The sequence below is a fragment of the Synchytrium microbalum genome (assembly GCF_006535985.1).
Source record: "Synchytrium microbalum strain JEL517 chromosome Unknown SmJEL517_scf0002, whole genome shotgun sequence".
Classification (NCBI taxonomy): domain Eukaryota; kingdom Fungi; phylum Chytridiomycota; class Chytridiomycetes; order Synchytriales; family Synchytriaceae; genus Synchytrium; species Synchytrium microbalum.
In genome coordinates this window covers 810,004-831,428 of record NW_022158351.1, presented here as the reverse complement: position 1 = coordinate 831,428, position 21,425 = coordinate 810,004, and the positions used below count along the sequence as shown (strand labels likewise).

Genomic DNA, 21,425 nt, shown 5'->3' with positions numbered 1-21,425 from the left:
CATTCCTTTGTAATGGCTTCTTCATTCCCCAGTTCCAGCAAGTAGCAAAGGTAAAGGCTCTTGTCTTTCAATTCAATTTGATATCACAATCAGTCAGTTTCACACACTCCTGTTTGCATTTGTGGTTATCATAGGGATCAGATGCGACCACTGCTGGAATATACACATTGGCGTATCAAGTACCCGGACTCAGTGCCATAATCCTGTAAGTCTTTTCCAACGACTACTTCATTACGTTTGCATACACTTGTCAGACGCTTATAATCCGTTCACTCGTAGTGCTGGTATCATAGCTCAGAGAACAGGAAAAACCACCACCATACTCAGACTCACAATCCCCTTCGCTATCGTCGGATCATTCATGATGTCACAATGGCATGTAGACGTTTCTATGGGAAGTCAAATCGGCTGGCTCTTTGTAAGTCGGAATTTGATATTACGACTCGAGAAGATAATAGCTGAGATTCGGTTCATTTAGGCTGCAGGCTTGGGTGGTGGAGCGCCTTACACCATTGGATCTGTGATTGCACAAGTCACGGTTGCTGATGCGGCATCCGCTACAGCTACAGTGTTATTCCTACGGTAAATCGTCATCGTTCTAGTCAAAATCGATTTTTAATCTCATCCTTCTCGTATGAATTTAGAAACCTTGGTGGTATAGTAGGACTTGGAATAGCATCCTCTGTGCTAAACACAGTCTGGATCAACCAAATCAGCTACTTGGCTCCAGATCTGTCAGAGACGCAAGGACTTGTGCTTGGAAAAGTCTTGAATCTCAATGTAATCAAGACGCTGAGTCCTGAAACCCACGAAATTGTTTTGGATTCTTATATTCTGGCTTTTCAAGATGTGATGTATATTGTCGCTGGAGTGACCTTGATTATGTGGTTGGCTACGATCTTGTTAATGAAGGATCCAATTCTTCGTCGAACTATCAAGGAGGTCAAGTTGGAAGACGAGCCTGAAGAAGAAGACATTGAAAAGCTGGGGTTCCAAAAGGTTATGAATGGTGCAGAGGACGACGAAGTATTGAAGCTTGAGGAATGAGAGCGGCGATTGGTGTCAATAAGGTCGTAATTCACAAAAAATCTTAATAATTGGATTAGTGATAAACACAGTATTGAATTGAAATCAAATAGAAAAGCACATTTAGTACAAGCACACATCGGTTACCGTCCAAGAACCATAATCTATTTACATGCTATTACGACAAGAAATATCTACGACATGGCAAAAGCAGCCTTCAAAGCCTTCTTTTGAGCTTCTGAAAAATATGTAGGGAAGGTTGTCTTGAATGTAACCACCAACTTTCCTCGTTCGTTTGGATTTCGTGATAAAGGCATCCCTTCGCCAGGCACTTCCTTCTTGAATTGTGGGCTAAAACAAGAAATTATAAATATACTAAACTTCGGAGGAAACAAACTGAATGTGACTTACTGGACGATCTCATATACAGGAATCTTCAATAAACGACCATCCAAAGTCTCAACGTCTAGGATAGATCCCGTCAAGGCTTTTATAAGAGAAACTTCTGCAGTATAGTGCAGATCGTCTCCTTGACGTTTAAATATGTCATGTGGTGTTGTGCGAATGATGTATACTAGATCAGCTGCAGAGCAAAACAGAACGAAGAAATCGAGTTACCAAGAGTGATCGGTTAGAAACGAATTTCTGCGAGTGCACAAAGAATACCAGGAATACGATTCGGTCCTTCATCACCCTCCTTAGGAAAAGTCACTCTAGTCCCATCCTTCCACCCCTTCTTGATTTCAATGGACAGCAGCTTCTCATCCTCAGATGTAGTTACGTGATCTTCATTCAAGACACGTCGAGACACTTTGACTCGTTTAACAGCACCGTTATATAATTCTTCTAGTGTCACAAACAGGTCTGTTTCGACTGGTGAATCCTGAATGGGTCCATCACGATGGCTTGGGACTGTTGGCGCAGGGCTATCGCGAGATGCGGCAGGTGCTGTACCGGCCATGCCATGGAGGCCTCCAAATTTGGATCCGAAGACGGTAGGGCCCGTTTCAGTGTGTACGGAAAAGAAATCTAATACATGGCATTTAATATACGAACCCATTGAGTCTTTTTTTGTCCACGTTACCAGTGTATGGGTTCTTTCCACCAAAGAACTCGTTAAATGTCTCTTCGGCATTTCCATGGTATTTGTAGCCGCCGTCGTAGCCTTCAAACCCTGTTTAAGTATCTTTCGTTCAATAACCGCTAACATTTCGTGGTTTGAAAAATAAGTCCGTACCCGGCCTGCTAGGTACACCATGTGATAATCCTTCTAGGCCAGACTGATCGTAGACTGCTCTTCGTCGTGCTATTTTTATGCGAAAAGAATCAGGAATTTCTACTCGTTTATGGATCTAACCACGTCCAATCACCATTTACCGTCAGAAAGGACATCATATGCTTCAGAGACCTTGACAAATTGCTCTTTAGATGTCTCTCCAGCCTTTTCTGGATGGTATTCTAAGTACAGAATCACGTTTTGGTGAGCGGGCGCAATGTACATCGAAGATCACGACGACCTCATAAGTAAAACTAGCAGCTTACTTAGAGCCAATTTGCGATATGCCTTTTTAATCTCATCGCGGTCCGATTTTCGTTCGAGACTAGGGATGAGATCAGGTTAGAACGACGATAGAAATATTTTGACTTTCTTGAACTCAAATGCGTGAAAGAGAAAGGTAGAAGAGAACTTACCCAAGAAGAGCATAGTAATCGGTTACTGGCATGCTGGCAAATGATGCAGTGCCACTCCTTTACTTGTTTGTTCTAAAATGCAGGCAAAGGAAGCCAAGATGGCAAACAAGAGGGTGGATTCAAGGTTTGCATTCGTACACAGATTACGATCAAACTTACCATGGGACAACCGCGAGCTGTGAATACTACGCGGCAACATTCGCTTGTAATGACCTGATAATACTTTATATTATATGCTCTATCTCGTACAAACACGTCATTTTGACTTGCCATATCTTTTCTTCATTTTGGCAAGAACGTACTGCCAGCTTCGTGACAGTCCACCTGTCAGTATACCTTTAATAGATTGTGTAAGTGCCGGCCACCAAATGGTTTCAGCCAAAGCTAAAACAAGGAAAGTTGTTTATCACGTATGCTTCCACAACAAGAGGCTTGCGTTCACCTTTTTGGGTATATAAAGACAATTCCGGCGACTCAGCTATGGACCTAGAGAAGTCTGGTTCGCCTTGAGGCGCTTGATTTTGAAGTCCAGCTCGCGAGAGATACCACCTGTGATGGTGTCGAATTCGGTCAAGAAATCGAGGCGGAAGCTGTTGCAGCATGATTCCCTTCAACTTGACATCTTCGTCTTGCTAAAAGACTTGAGAATGTAAGCAACATCCAAAAAAAAAGATGCAAACACTCAATGGCCCATACCTGAAGTTTATCATCATAGGCATATGACACGTTGGGAAGATTCTCTACAACAGGCTTATACAGATCCTGTAATTGAGAGAACTGGCCATGGACGATATTATACACTTTGCGTGGGTTCTCTCCCACACTCATCCTGAAATCACCTACAGGCAACAAAGGATTTACTGGAAAGCATCGCTATATGCTTGACATCATGCACCAACGCACCATGATATGATAATGCAACAATGGTGAGGAACAGGTCTTCTTCTGTAAACTCGTGAGGTAGAAGAAGAAGAGCAGTTCGAACAGCATTCCTCAAGTTTTGCTGATTTGCTAGACTCACACGAGCATCATCTCGTAAGACGGCAAGCTATGGCGACTGTATGTGAGTCTTTATATCATATGATGGACACTTTTTGGCTTGTCCATACAGGTTTTTGCATTCGTCCAGCAACATATAACGTTTCCCAATACTTTAGATCTTGTAATAGCGTCTCCATAGAAATGACACCATACTTGATCCTCTATAACGAGGCAAAAAAGACTAAGCTTCGTCTGCCATGCCCAAGTCATAAACCCTCTTACCACTCCATTGACTGTGACATCAGGATTGTAGTATAACCCAGCACCAAACCTTTCCTGCAGCACAGCAACAGTTCTGCTTCCAAGATTGGCGACCACCGAGTAATGATGGCGGTGTTGTCGAATGTTTAGAGAGTGCCAATGTTCAGGATGCGTGACTCCAAATATGAAATCGATCATACTGTTTTCCTGGAGTTCACGGCAAGGAAAAGAATTACTAAAAGATAATAAACAGATATAAATATGAGCCAACCTTCTTCGTTTCCTTTTGAGGAAACACAGCCGACCCGTACGCAACAGCATAACGAATTGGAGCATCAAATGTTTTCAGTATTTCAGTGAATGGGTCCAGATTCGCGTGTATAGCAGTAGCAGATGGTACAGAATAGTGGCGACATGATCGTATTCGTGCCAATTTACCCCAGACACGTACAGTTCCTTGCATTCTAGAAAAGCAAACGTGTGAGCTTCAATAATCAAATATACAGAAAAGTGCGGTAAGGAAGCGGTACTTTAAAGCTATAACAAGGCACAGACACAGCCTATATATATCAGAAAAGTAAGCCCCTAGTTAGCTTATTCCGTTTGTTTCTTGTTGTTGTAAGTGTGTGTTGAAGGAATCAGACACCAAAACATGAATTTGTAGGGAGATTCGTACGTGATATTCAGAGCCAATGTCTTCTGCGAATGTCCACTCCTTCATCAACTACGAAGAACGAACGAAGAGTATGTGCCTTTCAGGTATATTGATGAACATCTATCACTCATCATCTTTCATAGTAGCAACTCGATCCAGAGACCATTACAAGGCTTCGGACGGTGTACAAGACAATCAAAACTATAGAAACAGTACTGATCAGCTCACCAGTCACTTTGGATGATGTATCTGATCGACGCCAGTGAGTGTATTTTGTGCTGGTGTTTTGTCCTTGCTCACACGCTCGTGTTTTTACAAGGTTTGTACTAGCTTGCGAAGAGCTCATATGCACCGATTATGAGCTAGCATGCAAGTATGAGATCGAAGCTAAACTATGGAAGACCGGAGTCTATCCACTGGTCGAAGCATTTCGCAACATGGCTCAACAATCATCATCGGATCGAATGGTCTTTGATGAGTTTACGTGTCAAGCAAGACGAGTTTATCAGAATATAGTACAGTGCTTAAAAGCATTACGGCCTACAGGTGGTGCTAATACTACAGAGCCACTCGAATGGTACAAGGGCTTAGGCTGGTTGGGAGATCTAGCTAGGTACAGAGCAATGTATTTATACAGATCACGGCCCTCTTCTGCTGGAGCTTCAGATCCGAATTCCGAGTCTAGTAGTGCCATTACGATGAAGCAACAAGGAGAGTGGATGGAAGCCAAACACATGTACGATAATGCTGCCCTCTTATCACCAAATAATGGCTTGTATCATCACCAGATGGGCCTTGTATCTGTGCAAATGGATCTAATGGTCCCGGCTTTGTATTATTACATGAGGTCGCTGACTGTAAAGTCACCATATGTAGCTACCAAGGATAGTCTCATCTCACTCTTCCAAATTGCTGAGAAGAGACGTAAAGCAGCAGCATCTATAAATCCTGATGGTAAAAAGGAGGCTAGTGGTAGCAGTAATAGTACGAGTAATGGTAGATCTGCTGGTAAAAGTAGCAATAGTAAAGAATCCAAGGCATCAAACAGGAAGAAGCCACCGAAACGAACAAGACCACCTAGCCCAGCAGAGATGGATGGCTTGTTTATACGACTACACGAAATCCTACATACAAGAATCAGTCTTGATTTGTTTGACGAGTGTAAATCAGAACTCGTTGATGCCTTACGTGGTCAGTTAGAACGTAAATCTTCACCACTAGATGGTCGCTGGTGGTTGCAAGTAGCCATTTGTAATATTGCTCGAGTTTGGTTGTTGGGAACACCGCCTCATGATAATAATGTGTCGATTCAAGTAGCATCAGGTCATTCAGTGGCCTTGTTATTAGAAGTAGCACTAGTAATATTAGCTCACATGTTATCAGATGCGGAGAAGGAGGCGACGCCGACAGTATCGGATAGTAAAAGGTTTGATTCGTCATCCACCATATATCTAGAATTGTTGCTTGTCTTTCTTGTCAACTTGAATGCTGAATGGAGATGCAACGTAAGGCCTAGCATACGGTTCTGGAAATCCCTAGCCCAGCTCGGCAACACTATATCTGTAAATTTATCAGCACTACCATCTAGTAATATCATACCGAGTCTGGCTTACGATTGGGAAATGAGAGGATTCACTCCATTCCGAGCCACGACCCATTCGACTAAACGGTTTGAAATGTGGCTAGTAGATCACAGTATCTCTTTTGATCAAGTTGTAGAAGATTTGATGACTGAAGGTAGAGCTTTTGACACCCCAGTGATAGTAGACAATCAGACATCCATAACCCACATGAACAAAGACATTAGCAGTAACAATCACGGCAATAAGACTACATCCAATGACAATCAAGCAGAAGTAGATCAGACACCATCCAACGTTAGTCAAACGCCAGCAGTAGAGCAAACATCTAGTAACAGCATCAATCCTCAAGTAACATCACAACAGCAAGGCATCGGTAAAGAAGGCCGTATTCTATGGCTGATGGTTCAGCTATCCAAGAATTGGTCTGAAGCGTTTAGTTTGGTTGATGATCAATTTAGTTATACTGGTCCTGAAGAAGACCAGCTTGATACTAGTGTTGGCCGTAAAGCTAGAAGCTCGGACGAAGAGAACGAGTCTCAAGACGATGAAGATAGTGATAGGGTAAGTGTTTGGAATTGGAAATGGGAGAGATGTCAGTGGCTGTCAGAAGCCATTCGAGGGACAGGATTCCTTTTTTCCCGTTTGGCAAGGAAATCAGATTGAGGAAGTTGAATCATGGGAATCATTTGGAAGGAGGAGTCTTGTACTCGTGGTGGTACCTATACAGAAATTGCAACCCTAGGTTAAAAATGAGAAAACATGAAAACAGCAAAATGTCAATTTTGATGGATTTAGCAGTGTCGGGAGGGTCGGCGATGAATGACACAGCTGAATTGACGACCGAGTGGGCTGGGAGATTGTGTTTCGAAAGTCCGTCTAAGGATTCTAGTCCATTTACGACTACTACTTCCTTCGCTCCCTAGCTCACAACTCTTTTCTTTCATTGTAGGTCATGAGAAATAGCACTCGTCCAGTGAAGGCCAATCCTATGCGCATCAAGAAGGGAGTGACGACATTGGTATTCGATACAAACTGTTGGCTGGCGGATTTAGCGTGGATTCAGATTTTGGTAGCTGATTCATGGCAGATCGTCGTACCACTAGCTGGTAAGTATAGTCAATTTAAATCTATAGTCAATTTAAATCTACCGAAGACCCTATTGGAGGAACTGGGAGGTTGCCTCAAGCTGGGTGAAGGAATCGTCGACTGTGGTGGCAACAGCCTATTCTATATATTCTATGGCTGACACTATCATGCTTTGTCCTATAGTGATTACTGAATTAGATGGTCTCGCTACTGGTAAAGATCGACAAAATAACTCGGGAGCAGCAGCAGCCGCCTTCACATACCTCGATTCCTACTTCAACGCACAAACATCGAGAAGAAACATAAAAATCATGACGAGCAGAGGAAACTATCTCCCGGACCTGAGTATTAGAATGGAATCATGGGCTGGTGATGAAAGAGAGTTGAATTCCATGGATGATGTTATTTTGTACACGTGTCGTCAATTGCTGTCGTTGAAGAGTGGAGGCAGTGGGACTACGAGTCATACTGGTGTACTATTGGTGACAAACGATGGTAATTTGAGGCTGAAATCGCGGGCCTCTAATCTGGAAGCACTCCGAATGGCTGAAGCAAAAAAAGCCATCAAGACCTAGTAGAAGCCGTGTAGTTTCGTGTCAATACAACAGTTTTCTCGTGTTTTCTTAACTTGTAAACAGTTTGACAAGGTTGAGAAGCTTTCTTTTCGTGCTGACCCACCTCCTGTTGCAAAAAACATGACCCACAACCTGTTTTTTTTCGACGTCACAAGCCGGTTCCAAGCACACACAACAAAGACTTTTTTTGCCTTGAGAGCAGTCTTAATTTCTGCAAGAAGGCCAATATATATATATTACTACCAAAAGCTGCGTATCGTATAAAAAGTAGGCTCGACTCGCACTGGAGGGTCATATCAAAAAACTATGCTCACTGAACAACAAACAATCGAAACCAAGAAGACCTCCATGATGGTGACTCCATCTCCTCCCGTATCTCCTGTAAAGTCGAACGGCAGCATGGCCCACAAGAACGGCAATCATGATTCATCTGATGCACATGCACATGTGTCAACTCAGGAAGCTATGGATCTGGAAAGTGAATATGCTGCTCACAAGTAAGTCTACATTCAATCTCGATCCCTTTTTTCTCGCTCTCTCGCTGTCGCTGCAGATCAAAGCTTGTTTCGACGTGGGTTGTGCTGACTTTGAAAATTATTTTTTGCTTGTAGCTACCATCCAATTCCAGTAGTCTTTGCGCGTGCTAAAGGAGTCAATGTTTGGGATCCTGAGGGCAAGAAATACTTGGATTTCTTATCGGCCTACTCGGCTGTCAATCAAGGTATGTTGTGCTCGAGGTCCGACACCTGTTACTCTGTCTAAACCTCCTTTTTCTCGCCTATAGGTCACTGTCACCCAAAGATCGTGCAGGCTTTGACTGATCAAGCCAGTAAAGTTGCTTTGAGTTCTCGAGCGTTCTATAATGATGTGTTTGGTCGTTATGCCAAATTTGTGACTGAGGTGTGTGTGTGTCATGTGTTATTGCAGGATCTGAAAAAGAATCGAGGTATTGAAACGTACTTTCCTCATTAGTATTTTGGATTCGATATGGTGTTACCTATGAATACTGGTGCTGAAGGTGTTGAAACCGCATTAAAGCTCGCTCGAAAATGGGGTTACATGAAGGTATTATAACATTGCGAGGAACGGTGGTCGCTTTTTGGTGCTTTTCAACCCTGACACGCTCTCCTCTCACCTCCCAACAGAAAAAAATCCCAGCTGGAAAAGCAATAATTCTATCAGTCACAAACAACTTCCACGGCCGCACCATATCCATCATATCCATGAGCACAGACGAAGACGCAACCAACGATTTCGGTCCATTCGTACCGCAAATCGGGTGTGTCTGTCCAGTCACTGGTCGAGCAATTCGTTATGATAATCTAGATGATTTGGAAGCTGCTTTGAAGGCACATGGACATCATGTTGCTGGCTTTTTGGTTGAGCCTATTCAAGGAGAAGCCGGTATCATTATTCCTAGTGATGGGTATTTGAGCAAGGCTTACGCATTGTGTAAAAAGTATAATGTCTTGTTTATTGCTGATGAGATTCAGTCTGGGCTGGGACGTACAGGTATGAGGAGTCACGAGTACATTATTGTAGATAGTGTCATTTTGTCTGCATACCATAAGGTGCACGTATCTCACTCTTACTCAATGCTCAGGCAAACTATTGGCTGTGGACCATGACAATGTAAAACCTGATGTGTTGATTTTGGGCAAAGCACTTTCTGGCGGAATGTATCCTGTCGCTGCTGTTCTAGCAAACAAGGATGTGATGCTCTGTATCAAGGCTGGAGAACACGGTTCCACTTATGGTGGTAACCCATTGGCTTCTGCTGTTGCTATTGCGTCATTGGAGGTGTTGAGGGATGAGCATATGGTTGAGAACGTGAGTCCTTTGAAGACGTTGTCGGGGGTTTTTTTCTCTCCGATTTCTGACTGATGCTAAACTTTTCGTTAGGCTGATCTCATGGGTCGCAAGTTCCGTGACGCATTGATTGCTATGAAATCACCGCTTATTCAGACTGGTATGTGCTTGACACTACACAGATAGTGATGTCAACAGCAATTTTTTTGCACAGGGGTATCTAACACAATTCTATCACAATTACTAGTTCGTGGCCGAGGTCTCTTGAACGCCATTGTGATTGACGAAACCAAGTCTGACAAGACTGCATGGCACGTCTCTCTTCTTCTCAAGCATTATGGTTTATTATGCAAGCCCACGCACAGGACAATTATCAGATTGGTATCAAATGGCGTTCCTCGATATTTTTTGGCCGTGATTTCTAACACTTCTTTTCTAGGCTCCTCCTCTCTGTATCACTGAAGACGAACTGAATGAAGGAATTGAAATCATTCGACGTGTATTTACTGAAATCCCCAACATGAAAATCGAAGACATACCTGGTCATGACTATTAATTGTGGTCCTTCTTGCTTGTTCTGTATCGTTTGGAAAGAAATACTACTTTAGCTTTCACGAATCTTTGGAATCATTCGATTTTATGCATTTGGGTTTTTGAATGTGACTTTTTTTGTTTCTATGTTGTCGTGATTTGTACCCGTCGCTAACAAAAGTGCGTAGAACTATCATCCGTCCACGTAGGTGAACACCTGCGCCGAAGGCGGTTAAAGGTCAAAATTGGGTATTTTCATTGATTGGTTCCTCCCAACTAGATCTCGTCTACCTCCATCTCAACACCCAACACAGCACGAATTCACAATTTCCTCTGCTAGCGGCACATGTCAATGAACAGAGGATGACACCGTATATACAGCAGAACACGAATTAGAATTAATTTGTTGCTCGTCGGCTCGATCAGCATTGGAGGACTACTGCCAGATCAATCTGCCAAGTTGATGCTTGTTGCTACCAGCAACCCGAAGCAACTGACAGTCAACGGCACAGCCCTCTCGCGAGTCTGCTGCCACTCCCGTATGATCCACCTATTATACATTGTGTTCATGTTGATGACAGAAATGTTGATGACTTGAAGAGTTGAAAAAATTGAAAGAGATGAGGGCAAAGATGTTATTATGGATACGTGATTATGGAGCTATTACGTATGAAACTATGTGGATTTTAGATCGGAACCGTGACACGTCAAGACAAGGATCCCATGCCGAGAGCCGTCCCAGGTCTCCTTCAATTCGTCGACGAGTTTGCCAAAGTACCAGTAAGTCACTACGGACTCGCCATTTACAACGAACGATTCCCACAAGTACGACGATAACGCCTCCGATTTTTTCAGAGCCATCAGTAACGTCACCTCATCAAAGCATCTCTCGACACTGATCTGGCCAGTACCTCACGCGACATCATGAATTTTGGCCAGAGTTTTGAGTACTGTACGGTCGTCAGCACCAGCAGCTGCATACCTCGTCGAGCTGCATCGATTTCGCCATATAATTTGCAGCTATCACCTTCCTCACATCGCCAATATTGGCATCCAGTACCCGCTTGAGCATCGTGATAAACCATCTTGTTCTGTTCAGCCTGGCCATCAAGCCACTTTCGTCAAGGCTTGTTGACTCTCGATATCGATGCATGAACTGTTTTATATTGACTTCTGGTGGATTTGCTACTAGGTGATATGGGTGACATAGTTTGTATTTTTGTGTCGAATGCTCTGGGCAACACTCACCTGATGTTGAGCAGCTGTAGATTTCTGGTACCGAAACTACTCGCTACTCTATTTAATCTCTGAGGATGGACTACCGGTCCAGGTGGAGCTGGTAGCAGTGGTTGGGGCAAAGCTGGATTAGGTGGTGGTGTTTTGATTTGAGCTCGAACACCTGCGTCGTTGTTGCCATTGCTAAATCGAGCACACAATTCTACAACAGACCCATAAAACTTTGAGAAAAGAACGTGCGAGAGATAGACACGCGGAAATCACCTGAATTCTCACGGTACATTGAGCATAAGACTCTCCGGATATTTAAATACTCTGTAGAAAACAGGACCTACTCACTGCCGCTGCACTGCCACCGATGCTCTTTTTCAGTCGGTTCTTGGCAGTTAGTGACAATACCAACTTCTGTGCCCACAACAATAATACAGGCTCACTAAACCTATCAAGGGCTTGACTTTCACATTTGCCTTGTGGTTTACAAATAGACAAGAATCGGTTCCCATAACCTAAACTCGACGTCCCCACAACAGTCCCACGTTCAATAACATAAGCCCATAATGAAATCTGATGTCCGATGTCTCGGGCTTGTTTCTCGAGCCAAAGCTGGATGTCACTGACATGTCCATCAACTACCGAACACGAATCTCGACAAGAAAAACTAAGATCTCATATCAATTGGATAGATTCCCGGTTTTACACGCCGTTTCCACTGTTGCAACAGTGTCTTCTAACTTTACAGCTAACTTTTGAGGATGGCAAGTAGGTTTGTGAGGATGTTCATGCAATCGTTCTTGTTTCCTTATCGTCCTTGCATGCATTTAAAATTTCAGATAGTGCTATTAATGGATCATATTCTATACACTGAATCGTCCACAAGCAAGACACATACAGCAAACACAAAACGAAACGATAATTTCCAGAAATGAAATAATCCTTCAATGCATATTTGAATTCCCAAAATGACCGCGTAGCTAATGGAAGATGTAGTTTTCGTTGGTCTCAAGCATAAATGTTGTGAATTTTGAGGATTAAAATGCTAAGACCCACTTTTATACACCCAACATCCAACAGTACCAATCACCAGTTTCTTCTGAATGGCAGCATATCAGTGAGCCGAGGAGCTGCGAATATACCAGTCGGCAATTCTAAACGAGTATGAACTCGATCCTCCGGCTCAACGATAGCTTCCAAATCAGCGACTCGACGCTCCATGCGGTATAGACTATGTTTTGGCATTGAACGCTTAAGCTTGCCAAGATGACTGCCACAGTTGTTCGCAACTGAGCAGCTCAAAGTCACAATACGACCCTCTCTTGAGTCTGTCGTCCTCCCCGACATTACCTCCGTATGATACCATTGTGTTGGCATAAATGTTTGGTTGCTGGGAAATTGAAGAAAAGAGGCTGAAGAAAAGCAGCAGACCAATACAAAGCGTACCTGAAGAGGTCATTATCGCACGCCAGACTCATGGATTTCGTGTCGAGACTGGTAATTGAGATACCATGTCTGTGACGCGCGGTGCGAGATGTCCTTGATGACCTGACGCAGATTGCAATGTACGAGACAGATAGCTTTCGTGACGGCTGCGTCTGACTGACAATCGAATTCACGTACCGCTCTACCTCTGTGTGACTTCTTTGTTGGATTGGGCGACTGTCAGATTGCTCAACATTTTCAATGACACATTTCGATGAACTTTGGCAACAAAGGAACTGATGAAAAGAGGGGTAGATTTGCAGAGTCAGTTAAATGACGGTGTAAAGCTCACACGCCACGTCTCTGTCTGCCAGTGAGCTGGTCAATGGGCGAGGAATAAAACCTTGCACTTTGCGTTGACTGGATGCCCCGCAGCCAGGTTACGAATATTAGTTATTTGGCCTTTTCAAATTCTGTATGTTTTATGCGAGATCGTACATGTCGCATCGCAAAGCGTTTGGGGCAAGTTTCTACAAAAAATTGTTTCTGATTTACTCTATATGATCGTGTTTTTATGTCTATACAACCGACTTACAAAAGAGGGTATAAGGCCAAACTTCTGTAAGTGGCTATCGGCCAAAGGCACTTAAAGCTTCACAATTGGGCAGTTTCATTGATTGAGCCTCTCTCAGTTTAACGTCATCTGCCCTCCATAATCCTCTCGCCGACATGATCTTCTGCCTCTGGAATTCGCGTTCGTTCGAGCATTGTATTTGAAGATTCCTATAATTCGGAGGGTTGGTTAGCAAAGACACTGACAGCTCACAATTGGTATAAAGTATCCCAAAAGGCGCGATCCCAAGATGACACGACCTTTGCATACAGACGGCGAAAACCCCTTCATACCTTAAATGATGGTATTCGACAGCATCTTCAACTTGCCGTATCTTGCGATTCCAATCACGTTCATTGACATTAGGCTGTTTCACAAATTTAGTAGGTTCTACCCAATACGGCACACTATGAGCTGCAGTGGCCCTCTGTAATGAAAACTGTGATGTTCTCGACAATGAGAACATGTTTTCAGGTGCAGATCCAATACCACTTGACATAAAGTTGGATAATATCGAGAATAAGAATAGGGCAATTAATGGCAAAAAGGATAAGAATTGGGTCAGTCGAGTGGGCGGTGGTCCATTATGTTGCTGTACGTTCTCTTGATGGTAGCGTCGTTGATTTGGGAAGCGTGTACGGTATTGTCCAAATGGTGGTCCTCCATTTCCAAACGAGTATGAGCGGACGCCTATTCCACTACCAGCCATCTCACCAAAGAACATGTTGAATAGATCTTCTGGTGATATTTCGGATTCAAAGTCTCGATTCTGGAATCCTGCCATTGGGTTTGCGGCTGCTGCTGATCGAGAGTCTGAATCGATACCATATCTATCATATCGTTCTCGTTTTTGGACATCTGACAGTATTACATACGAATTTCCAATTGCTGAAAGCGATGTAACAGTGTGAGGACAGGATCAAAACAACTGTTCGACGACCAAATTCATACCCTTGAAAGCCTCATCCGTTCCTGGAGCTCCACACTTGTCTGGATGAAAGAGGAGTGCCAACTAAGGTGATTTGGTTTGTGAGATACAGAAAGTCTGAGATTCTTTTTGAGCAAAGAGTCGTTTCTGCCACAATCGACAAATAATTTCCAAAGTTTAAAGACACCTCCACATTGTTCAAACATTGTGCATAAGAGCACAGACATATCATATGCGACTGTTCTACACCCATCGATAACAAACCAAACGGCAGCTCATCGAGACACTCCAACATCATGTTCGACATACGCAACGTGAAGAGGTTGCAAAAGGTGCCTGCCTACCTTTCGATAAGCCTTCTTGATCTCATCATCTGTACATTCACCCTTCCTTAGACCCAACACAGCGTACAAGTCACCTCTTGATCGACAATCTTTAATCCTCTTGATTCCGTCCACTTGTTCCTTTGTATACGATTTGCCGTTTGCATTGGTCGATGAAGATGAGGTGCTAGTGGGCGTACTACTAGTATTATTACCACTATTAAGGCTTTCGCTCGAGGTCGAGTTGAATGTTGGTCGTTTTCTTGTCGATGATGATGATGAGTCCTCCATATTGTCACTATGAGTGCTATTGCTTCGAGAGGGAGTTCCATTCGTGGATTTGGTCAGAGACTCGAGAAATTCCAGCCATTTATGGGCTTCTTTATTCTCTTCTGCGTCCCCAACCAGATTCAATGACTTTTTGCACAATCTGATGGCCTTTGCTGTATCATGTTCCGACTCGAATGCCTTCTTGGACATATCCAGGCATTGCTGGCTAGCCTCCTTATTCATCCTGATATTTCTATCTATGAGGTTTATAAGCTGGGATTCACATAAAATGCACGAAGACGATGAAAATGTGAGGTTGGCTCGAGATGTGTGTGAAGCGACGGAAGTCTTGGATACGCGTTACGATTTAATTGGAAAATTATTCAATTCTCAACGACGCCCTAAGCAGCTGAAGATTGTTGAACCGAAGCTTGACAGTACTGTTTTTGGTGGTGATGCAGCACCTGTTTGATGGCAACAGTAGAGACATCCAGTGCATGATATAGCGTGTATTCAAGTAGTAGCAGAGGCCAACGTGAGCTTCAGTAATATTTACATTTGTAGCAACTGACCAGCAATTGCTGGCAATCGTCCCTCAGAACAACATGCACAGAGTGCAACAATCTATGAGACCGACACAGCACGACACTGAAAGATGAAAAGTTGCGATTAATACCAGACTGTGCAATCCATCGAACTTTCCCTCATCACTTACAGCATGCGCAACAGCCACTCAAGATGTAGGGACGTGGATCCGGGTGCTCTTCTTCATTGTGTTTCCGCGATGGCAATCGTGCCTGTTAGGGAGCTCTACTATTCTAATCCTAAAATAGCAGCGACAAGACACGATCACTAAAGTTTGGTTCTTAAGCAAAACACGACAAGACAAGATGGCAGTTATAAGCAGATATATTGAATGCAGAAAACAAAAGAAGAATCCAAACTATTTATAGTCTTGGATTACAAATCATTTCTAATACTACGTGTTTGTCAGTGACTAAAGCATATGATCAACCAATATGTCTGATCTAGCACTTTCTATGAATACAGCTTCAATTTCATAACATCATGCCCCCTTAATAGGATTAATCTCATCTTAGATTATATCCTTCTGATATCAATGTTTACTTGAAGATTCTTGTTGCCTATATCTGTTGCGAGTCATCATTCCTTTCACAGGCGCTTTCTCTTTATCGATTGGTTTAGCTTCACCTTCCTTAGGGCTCTGTTTAGCTTCAGTTTTCCTTTGTCGAGTGATTGGCTTGTCCTTATATGTGCTACCACTATGACCAACGCCTTGAGCAGCGTGTTCATCATCATCAGATAAACTGTACTCTGATCCTTCATCACTGGAAGAGTCAGATTCTTCCAAATCCTTAACTATCTCAGCAGCTCGAGGCATCTTTGGATTTTTACGATGAAATTCTTCGATTTCATTCTTCCAGGCTTGCATATTGTCGTAGCTCTCCCAAGATGGAAAAACTTGAGCTGAGTTCCACTGTACCAGATACTGCACGTGATTATTCCGTCGTTCCGACCTAATTATGTTTCGTAGCTGATGTTCCGGTTCTACACCATCTAGCAAGATTGTTGGCTGAGTATCTACTTGTCCTCGAATATTACTATATGTGTATGGCTCCAATAACGAGACATGTACTATCGGGTGGATGTGTAATGCTGGTGGTAGATCTAAATGAAAAGTTACTTCATTGATCTTTTCCTTGATCCTAAAGGGTCCTATTTTCTTATAATCTAGTTTCAGACTAGGCCTATCCGAGGCTAAATTCTTCGTGTACATCCAGACTAGATCTCTTTCTTTAAAAGGATGATCCATTCGCTTCTTGTTGGCATATAACTTAGCAGACTCCTGAGCCCTGTGCAGCTGTTCCATTATTTTAGAATGGATAATCTTCATCCTGGATTCTATATCCATGGCTTGCGGGTTCTCGGATTGATCTTCCGTAGGTGTGGCGGTCAAAAAGTCGGCCTTAGGGTGAAATCCGTACAAAGCGAAGAAAGGCGTTTGGCCCGTGCTTTCACTTGTGGCATTATTATAAGCAAACTCGGCAAACGGTAACAAGTCTACCCAGTCTCTTTGTTCATATGAGCAAAAGCATCTGAGATACTGTTCCAGGGTTTGATTTACTCGTTCGGTTTGACCATCGGTCTGTGGGTGATAAGCCGTGGAGAGTTTAACCTTAGTTTCCAAGATTCTAAATAGAGATTTCCAGAATGCTGACTTAAATTGTGGTCCTCTATCTGACACTATTTCTTCCGGAAGTCCCCGTTGGCGGAAGATGTTGGTAAAGAATAACTCAGCCGTTTCTTGAGCCGTGATTGATTCTTTACAAGGTATAAAGAAGGCGTTCTTTGTGAACCTATCTACTACTACCAGAATAGAATCCAAGTTCCGTTTCCTTGGCAGTTTTACTATAAAGTCTAATGATATAGATGCCCATGGCTTGGTTGGTATGGGGAGTGGTACTAATAAGCCGTATGGCAAGTGCCGTGACACCTTATTACGTTGGCATGTTTCACATCCTTTGACGTAATCCTCCACATATTTCCACATTCCAGGCCACTGAAACTCCTTAGCTATGGCTTTATAGGTTTTACTAATACCAAAATGACCAGCAGCTTTTGAGTCATGACGTTCTCTGAGGATCTCTAACTTTCTATGTTCGTCTATGACGGTCTCTCGCCAGTCGATATCAGTAGTTGATAAGAGCAAGAAGCTGTCATCTTGAATTATTTGAAATTGCATATCTGCAAATTTCTCGGGTTGTATCACGACCTGTGTCTTACGTTCCGAATCTTCTTCCCCCGTTAAAATGAAGTCGCTCCGTCGACTTAGAGCATCTGCAGCAGCATTTGCCTTCCCGGGCCGATGGACTAGATAAAAGTCAAACTCGGCTAGATAAGCGGCCCACCGGGCATGACGAGGAGTAAGAGCTTGCTTCTGAGCAAAGTACGTGAGGTTTGCGTGATCCGTGAGTATCTGGATTGGCATTTTAGCACCTAATAGATATGCTCTCCATTCTTTTAGTGCAAATATTATAGCCAAAAGTTCTTTATCATATACGGAGTAGTTCCTTTCAGCAGTCAAAAGTTTCCGCGATACAAAGGCAATCGGGTGTGGTCTCCTATTATCGGTTTGTAGCTGACTGAGGACAGCTCCTATTGCAAAATCCGAGGCATCGGTCTCCACTATAAATGGCCTTTCGTAATCAGGGTGTACTAATACTGGTTCTGACATTATTAAATCACGTAGTGACTTAAAGGCTAGATCCTCTTTATCTGTCCAGATAAAAGGCGTCTCCTTTTGACTCAGATCTGTCAAGGGCTTCGCTACCTTGGCAAAATCTTTGATAAACCGTCGATAAAAATTGGCAAAGCCAATAAACGACTGAACCTGTTTTAAATTTACCGGTGTTGGCCATTCCGCTACAGCCTTAACCTTAGAAGGCGCCATGCGGAATCCTTTAGAAGTAACTGTTACCCCCAAGAACTCTACTGATCCGTGGTGGAATTCACATTTATCCAACTTGGCAAATAGGTTTTCGTCTCTTAGACGCTGTAAGACGAGGCGCACATGTTGTACGTGCTCGGCTTCATCTGCAGAGAAGACTAGGATATCATCCAAGTATACCACCACGAAAACATCCAAGAAATCGTGTAGCACCTGATGAATTAACCTCATAAATACAGCCGGGGCATTGGTAAGTCCAAACGGCATGACCTTATATTCGTAATGTCCATAGCGGCACCTGAAAGCCGTCTTATGTTCATCACCTGGCTTGATTCTTACAAGATGATAAGCGGACTTCAAATCTATCTTGGTGAAAATACGACTGCTACTAAGCGTATCCATTAACTGCTTAGTCAGTGGTATCGGATACCGGTCTCTTACCGTAATTTCGTTTAGATCTCGGTAATCCACACATAATCGTTTCGTCCCGTCCTTCTTGGGTACGAAAAAGACTGGAGCTCCAAACTGAGACTTAGATTTCTGGATGAATCCCTTAGCTTCCATATCTCGTACGTAAAGCCGTAACTCCTCGGATTCATCGTGAGACAGATGATAAATCCTCTTCATTTGAGGTAATTTAGCATCATGAATTAACTCGATTCCACAATCGAATTTCCTATGTTCGGGCAATATATCGGCCTTTTCCTTAGAAAAGACGTCCGAATAATCCCTATACTGTACTGGAATACCCATACTTTCAGATATAACCAAGAATGAATCTGTTTTCCCATCTACCAGGGTGGATCGTAACACTGTAATACGATTACTAATTCCCTTGGGAACACAGGAGTTTTGGCAAGTTGCTGACTGGAGTACTATAGTGTCATCCGACCAGTCTATAGTAGGATTATGATATCTCAGCCACGGTCTGCCCAAGACAAGAGGTACTCCTGGGGTTTCTGCAACTCCAAGACATAAGGTTTCTACATGATTTCCGATCTTAAGTGTTACAATACATTCCCGAGTAACGGTACAGAAGTTTCTCCCATCAGCGCCACGGAGTTGTTTGACATAATCTGCTGGTGATGTTTCCAGATTCCAGATCTTTACAGCGGCACTGCTTATGAGGTTGTTGGTGGACCCTGAGTCTAATAATGCTTCCATACTATGCCAGGAATTGTCCTTATTAGGGGTTTGTGATATTATAACCGGTAGAGCGAGACAAGGAAATGACTTTAATGAATGAGGTGGTTGATGTTTATCGGATTTTTGTGGGTTTACGGTGTTCGGATCTTTAATGACTAATGAGTGGGAGGTGAATTCGTTCGAAATATGTAATTTAGCTTTATCGGGAGGTAGCCCTTCATCTGGCGTCGACTGACGGGCATGAATCATGCCGACGCCTTGCCTTTTAAATTACTTTTCCTTTGGCCGTTGGCAGATAAATCCTTTTTTGGACACTTGTTCGCTTGATGTCCTTTGTTTCCACAGTAAAAGCATAGTTGCATTTTACGTCTGTGTTCAATGACTTCAGGCTTGATCTTTCCATTGTTATCAAAGATGTGACCGAGATCCATCGGGTCATCCACAGAATTATCCGTGTCTGAAGGGGTAAATGACACACCACGGTCTTGCTGATTTCCTCCAGGGGTTTGTTTGTTTTGGAATTTGTGTTTACTATTATTGATATGGTGGCTGGAGCTGTGACTATCGTTACCCCGTTTTAACTTTCGGATTTGATATAAGCTGTCTACACCCATAGCAGCGGTCATCATGCCTTCCAAAGTATTGGGTAGCGGCTCCCGACCAGTGGTCAGGCTCGTTCGAATTCCTTCTACTAGACCTTCAAAATATAGTTGATTGACCATTACTGTATCAGTATATCCCGATTGATTGAGTAGATCCAAGAATAATGCATTATAGTCAGCAAGGGACTTTCCTTTCTGACTAAGGCCTCTAAGCTTAGTTCCAGAAGTCAATTGGAGATGAGGATCTCCCCATACTGCTCTAAGTTTTTGCCTAAATTCTATAAAAGTCATACTACTGACTAGGGGATCACTGATCCTAGACTGATACAAAGCCCTATACCAAGAGTTCACAGAGCCTCTAGTAGCATGTCCTACAAAAACTATTTTGGCTTGATCTGTAGGGTACGAGTTTGGTGCAAGTAAGAAAACCCCTTCACATGAAGCGATGAATTCCTCAAGCTTTGCACGATCGGTTCCGTCATACGGCACGACGGTAATCGGAGTAGATGCCTTAGGTTCCATGTTCCGAATTACGGTTTGTTGCGGTAATGGCATCGGTGGGAGTGTGGGTTGCGGAGGCGGTTGATGCGGCGGCGCAACGTTCATTCCGTCCAGGCGAGCAGTGAGCCCATTAACTATTTGCTGATACTCATGGCGTAGCCGTGCGGTCTCGTCGGCATGATTTCTCATAGTAGCAGCTAATTCTTCTTGGTGACGTAAGGTTGCTAAGTCCTGAGCTTGACTCACGGCTTGATTTATAAATGCTTGAATTTGATCCAGTGTGGGCCCAGAGAACTCCTGCGGCACACCAGATCCGAAAGCTTCGTTCATTGGAATATCGCCCATGGTTAGAAGCCAAGAGATAGATCCAAAGGCGGATTCAATATATACTGTTAGGGAGCTCTACTATTCTAATCCTAAAATAGCAGCGACAAGACACGATCACTAAAGTTTGGTTCTTAAGCAAAACACGACAAGACAAGATGGCAGTTATAAGCAGATATATTGAATGCAGAAAACAAAAGAAGAATCCAAACTATTTATAGTCTTGGATTACAAATCATTTCTAATACTACGTGTTTGTCAGTGACTAAAGCATATGATCAACCAATATGTCTGATCTAGCACTTTCTATGAATACAGCTTCAATTTCATAACAGTGCCTGTACTATCACTGGCTCTATCTGATGAAGCTCGGGCGTCAGCTGATAGTTCAACACTGA

General features: G+C 43.2%; 6 protein-coding genes across 6 annotated transcripts; 2 read left to right on the top strand and 4 right to left on the bottom strand.

Annotated features, from left to right (window-relative positions):
* Positions 1–1,220: 1,220 nt before the first annotated feature.
* On the bottom strand, positions 1,221–2,750 carry SmJEL517_g00645 (uncharacterized protein; the record flags this gene model as incomplete). Its single annotated transcript, XM_031166574.1, has 8 exons — positions 1,221–1,377; positions 1,438–1,609; positions 1,693–2,055; positions 2,111–2,200; positions 2,264–2,332; positions 2,404–2,484; positions 2,569–2,627; positions 2,719–2,750. 8 exons carry the CDS (start codon positions 2,748–2,750, stop codon positions 1,221–1,223), a joined length of 1,023 nt encoding a protein of 340 aa, XP_031027328.1.
* Positions 2,751–2,974: 224 nt separating this feature from the next.
* CDS1 (phosphatidate cytidylyltransferase) lies at positions 2,975–4,423 on the bottom strand (the record flags this gene model as incomplete). Its single annotated transcript, XM_031166573.1, has 7 exons — positions 2,975–3,102; positions 3,161–3,350; positions 3,415–3,557; positions 3,622–3,766; positions 3,828–3,920; positions 3,982–4,167; positions 4,232–4,423. The coding sequence occupies 7 exons, from the start codon at positions 4,421–4,423 to the stop codon at positions 2,975–2,977; spliced, it is 1,077 nt and encodes a 358-aa protein (XP_031027329.1).
* A 242-nt stretch (positions 4,424–4,665) lies between these two features.
* On the top strand, positions 4,666–7,859 carry SmJEL517_g00643 (uncharacterized protein; the record flags this gene model as incomplete). The annotated part of the gene is made up of 5 exons (XM_031166572.1): positions 4,666–4,704; positions 4,762–4,877; positions 4,935–6,759; positions 7,148–7,304; positions 7,468–7,859. 5 exons carry the CDS (start codon positions 4,666–4,668, stop codon positions 7,857–7,859), a joined length of 2,529 nt encoding a protein of 842 aa, XP_031027334.1.
* Positions 7,860–8,165: 306 nt separating this feature from the next.
* On the top strand, positions 8,166–10,224 carry CAR2 (ornithine aminotransferase; the record flags this gene model as incomplete). The annotated part of the gene is made up of 9 exons (XM_031166571.1): positions 8,166–8,356; positions 8,471–8,580; positions 8,644–8,759; positions 8,832–8,924; positions 9,005–9,371; positions 9,463–9,689; positions 9,762–9,828; positions 9,916–10,049; positions 10,108–10,224. 9 exons carry the CDS (start codon positions 8,166–8,168, stop codon positions 10,222–10,224), a joined length of 1,422 nt encoding a protein of 473 aa, XP_031027335.1.
* Positions 10,225–13,480: 3,256 nt separating this feature from the next.
* SmJEL517_g00641 (uncharacterized protein) lies at positions 13,481–15,228 on the bottom strand (the record flags this gene model as incomplete). Its single annotated transcript, XM_031166570.1, has 4 exons — positions 13,481–13,634; positions 13,758–14,352; positions 14,416–14,476; positions 14,737–15,228. The coding sequence occupies 4 exons, from the start codon at positions 15,226–15,228 to the stop codon at positions 13,481–13,483; spliced, it is 1,302 nt and encodes a 433-aa protein (XP_031027332.1).
* An 874-nt stretch (positions 15,229–16,102) lies between these two features.
* SmJEL517_g00640 (uncharacterized protein) lies at positions 16,103–21,048 on the bottom strand (the record flags this gene model as incomplete). Its single annotated transcript, XM_031166569.1, has 2 exons — positions 16,103–19,755; positions 19,875–21,048. The coding sequence occupies 2 exons, from the start codon at positions 21,046–21,048 to the stop codon at positions 16,103–16,105; spliced, it is 4,827 nt and encodes a 1,608-aa protein (XP_031027333.1).
* Positions 21,049–21,425: the final 377 nt, after the last annotated feature.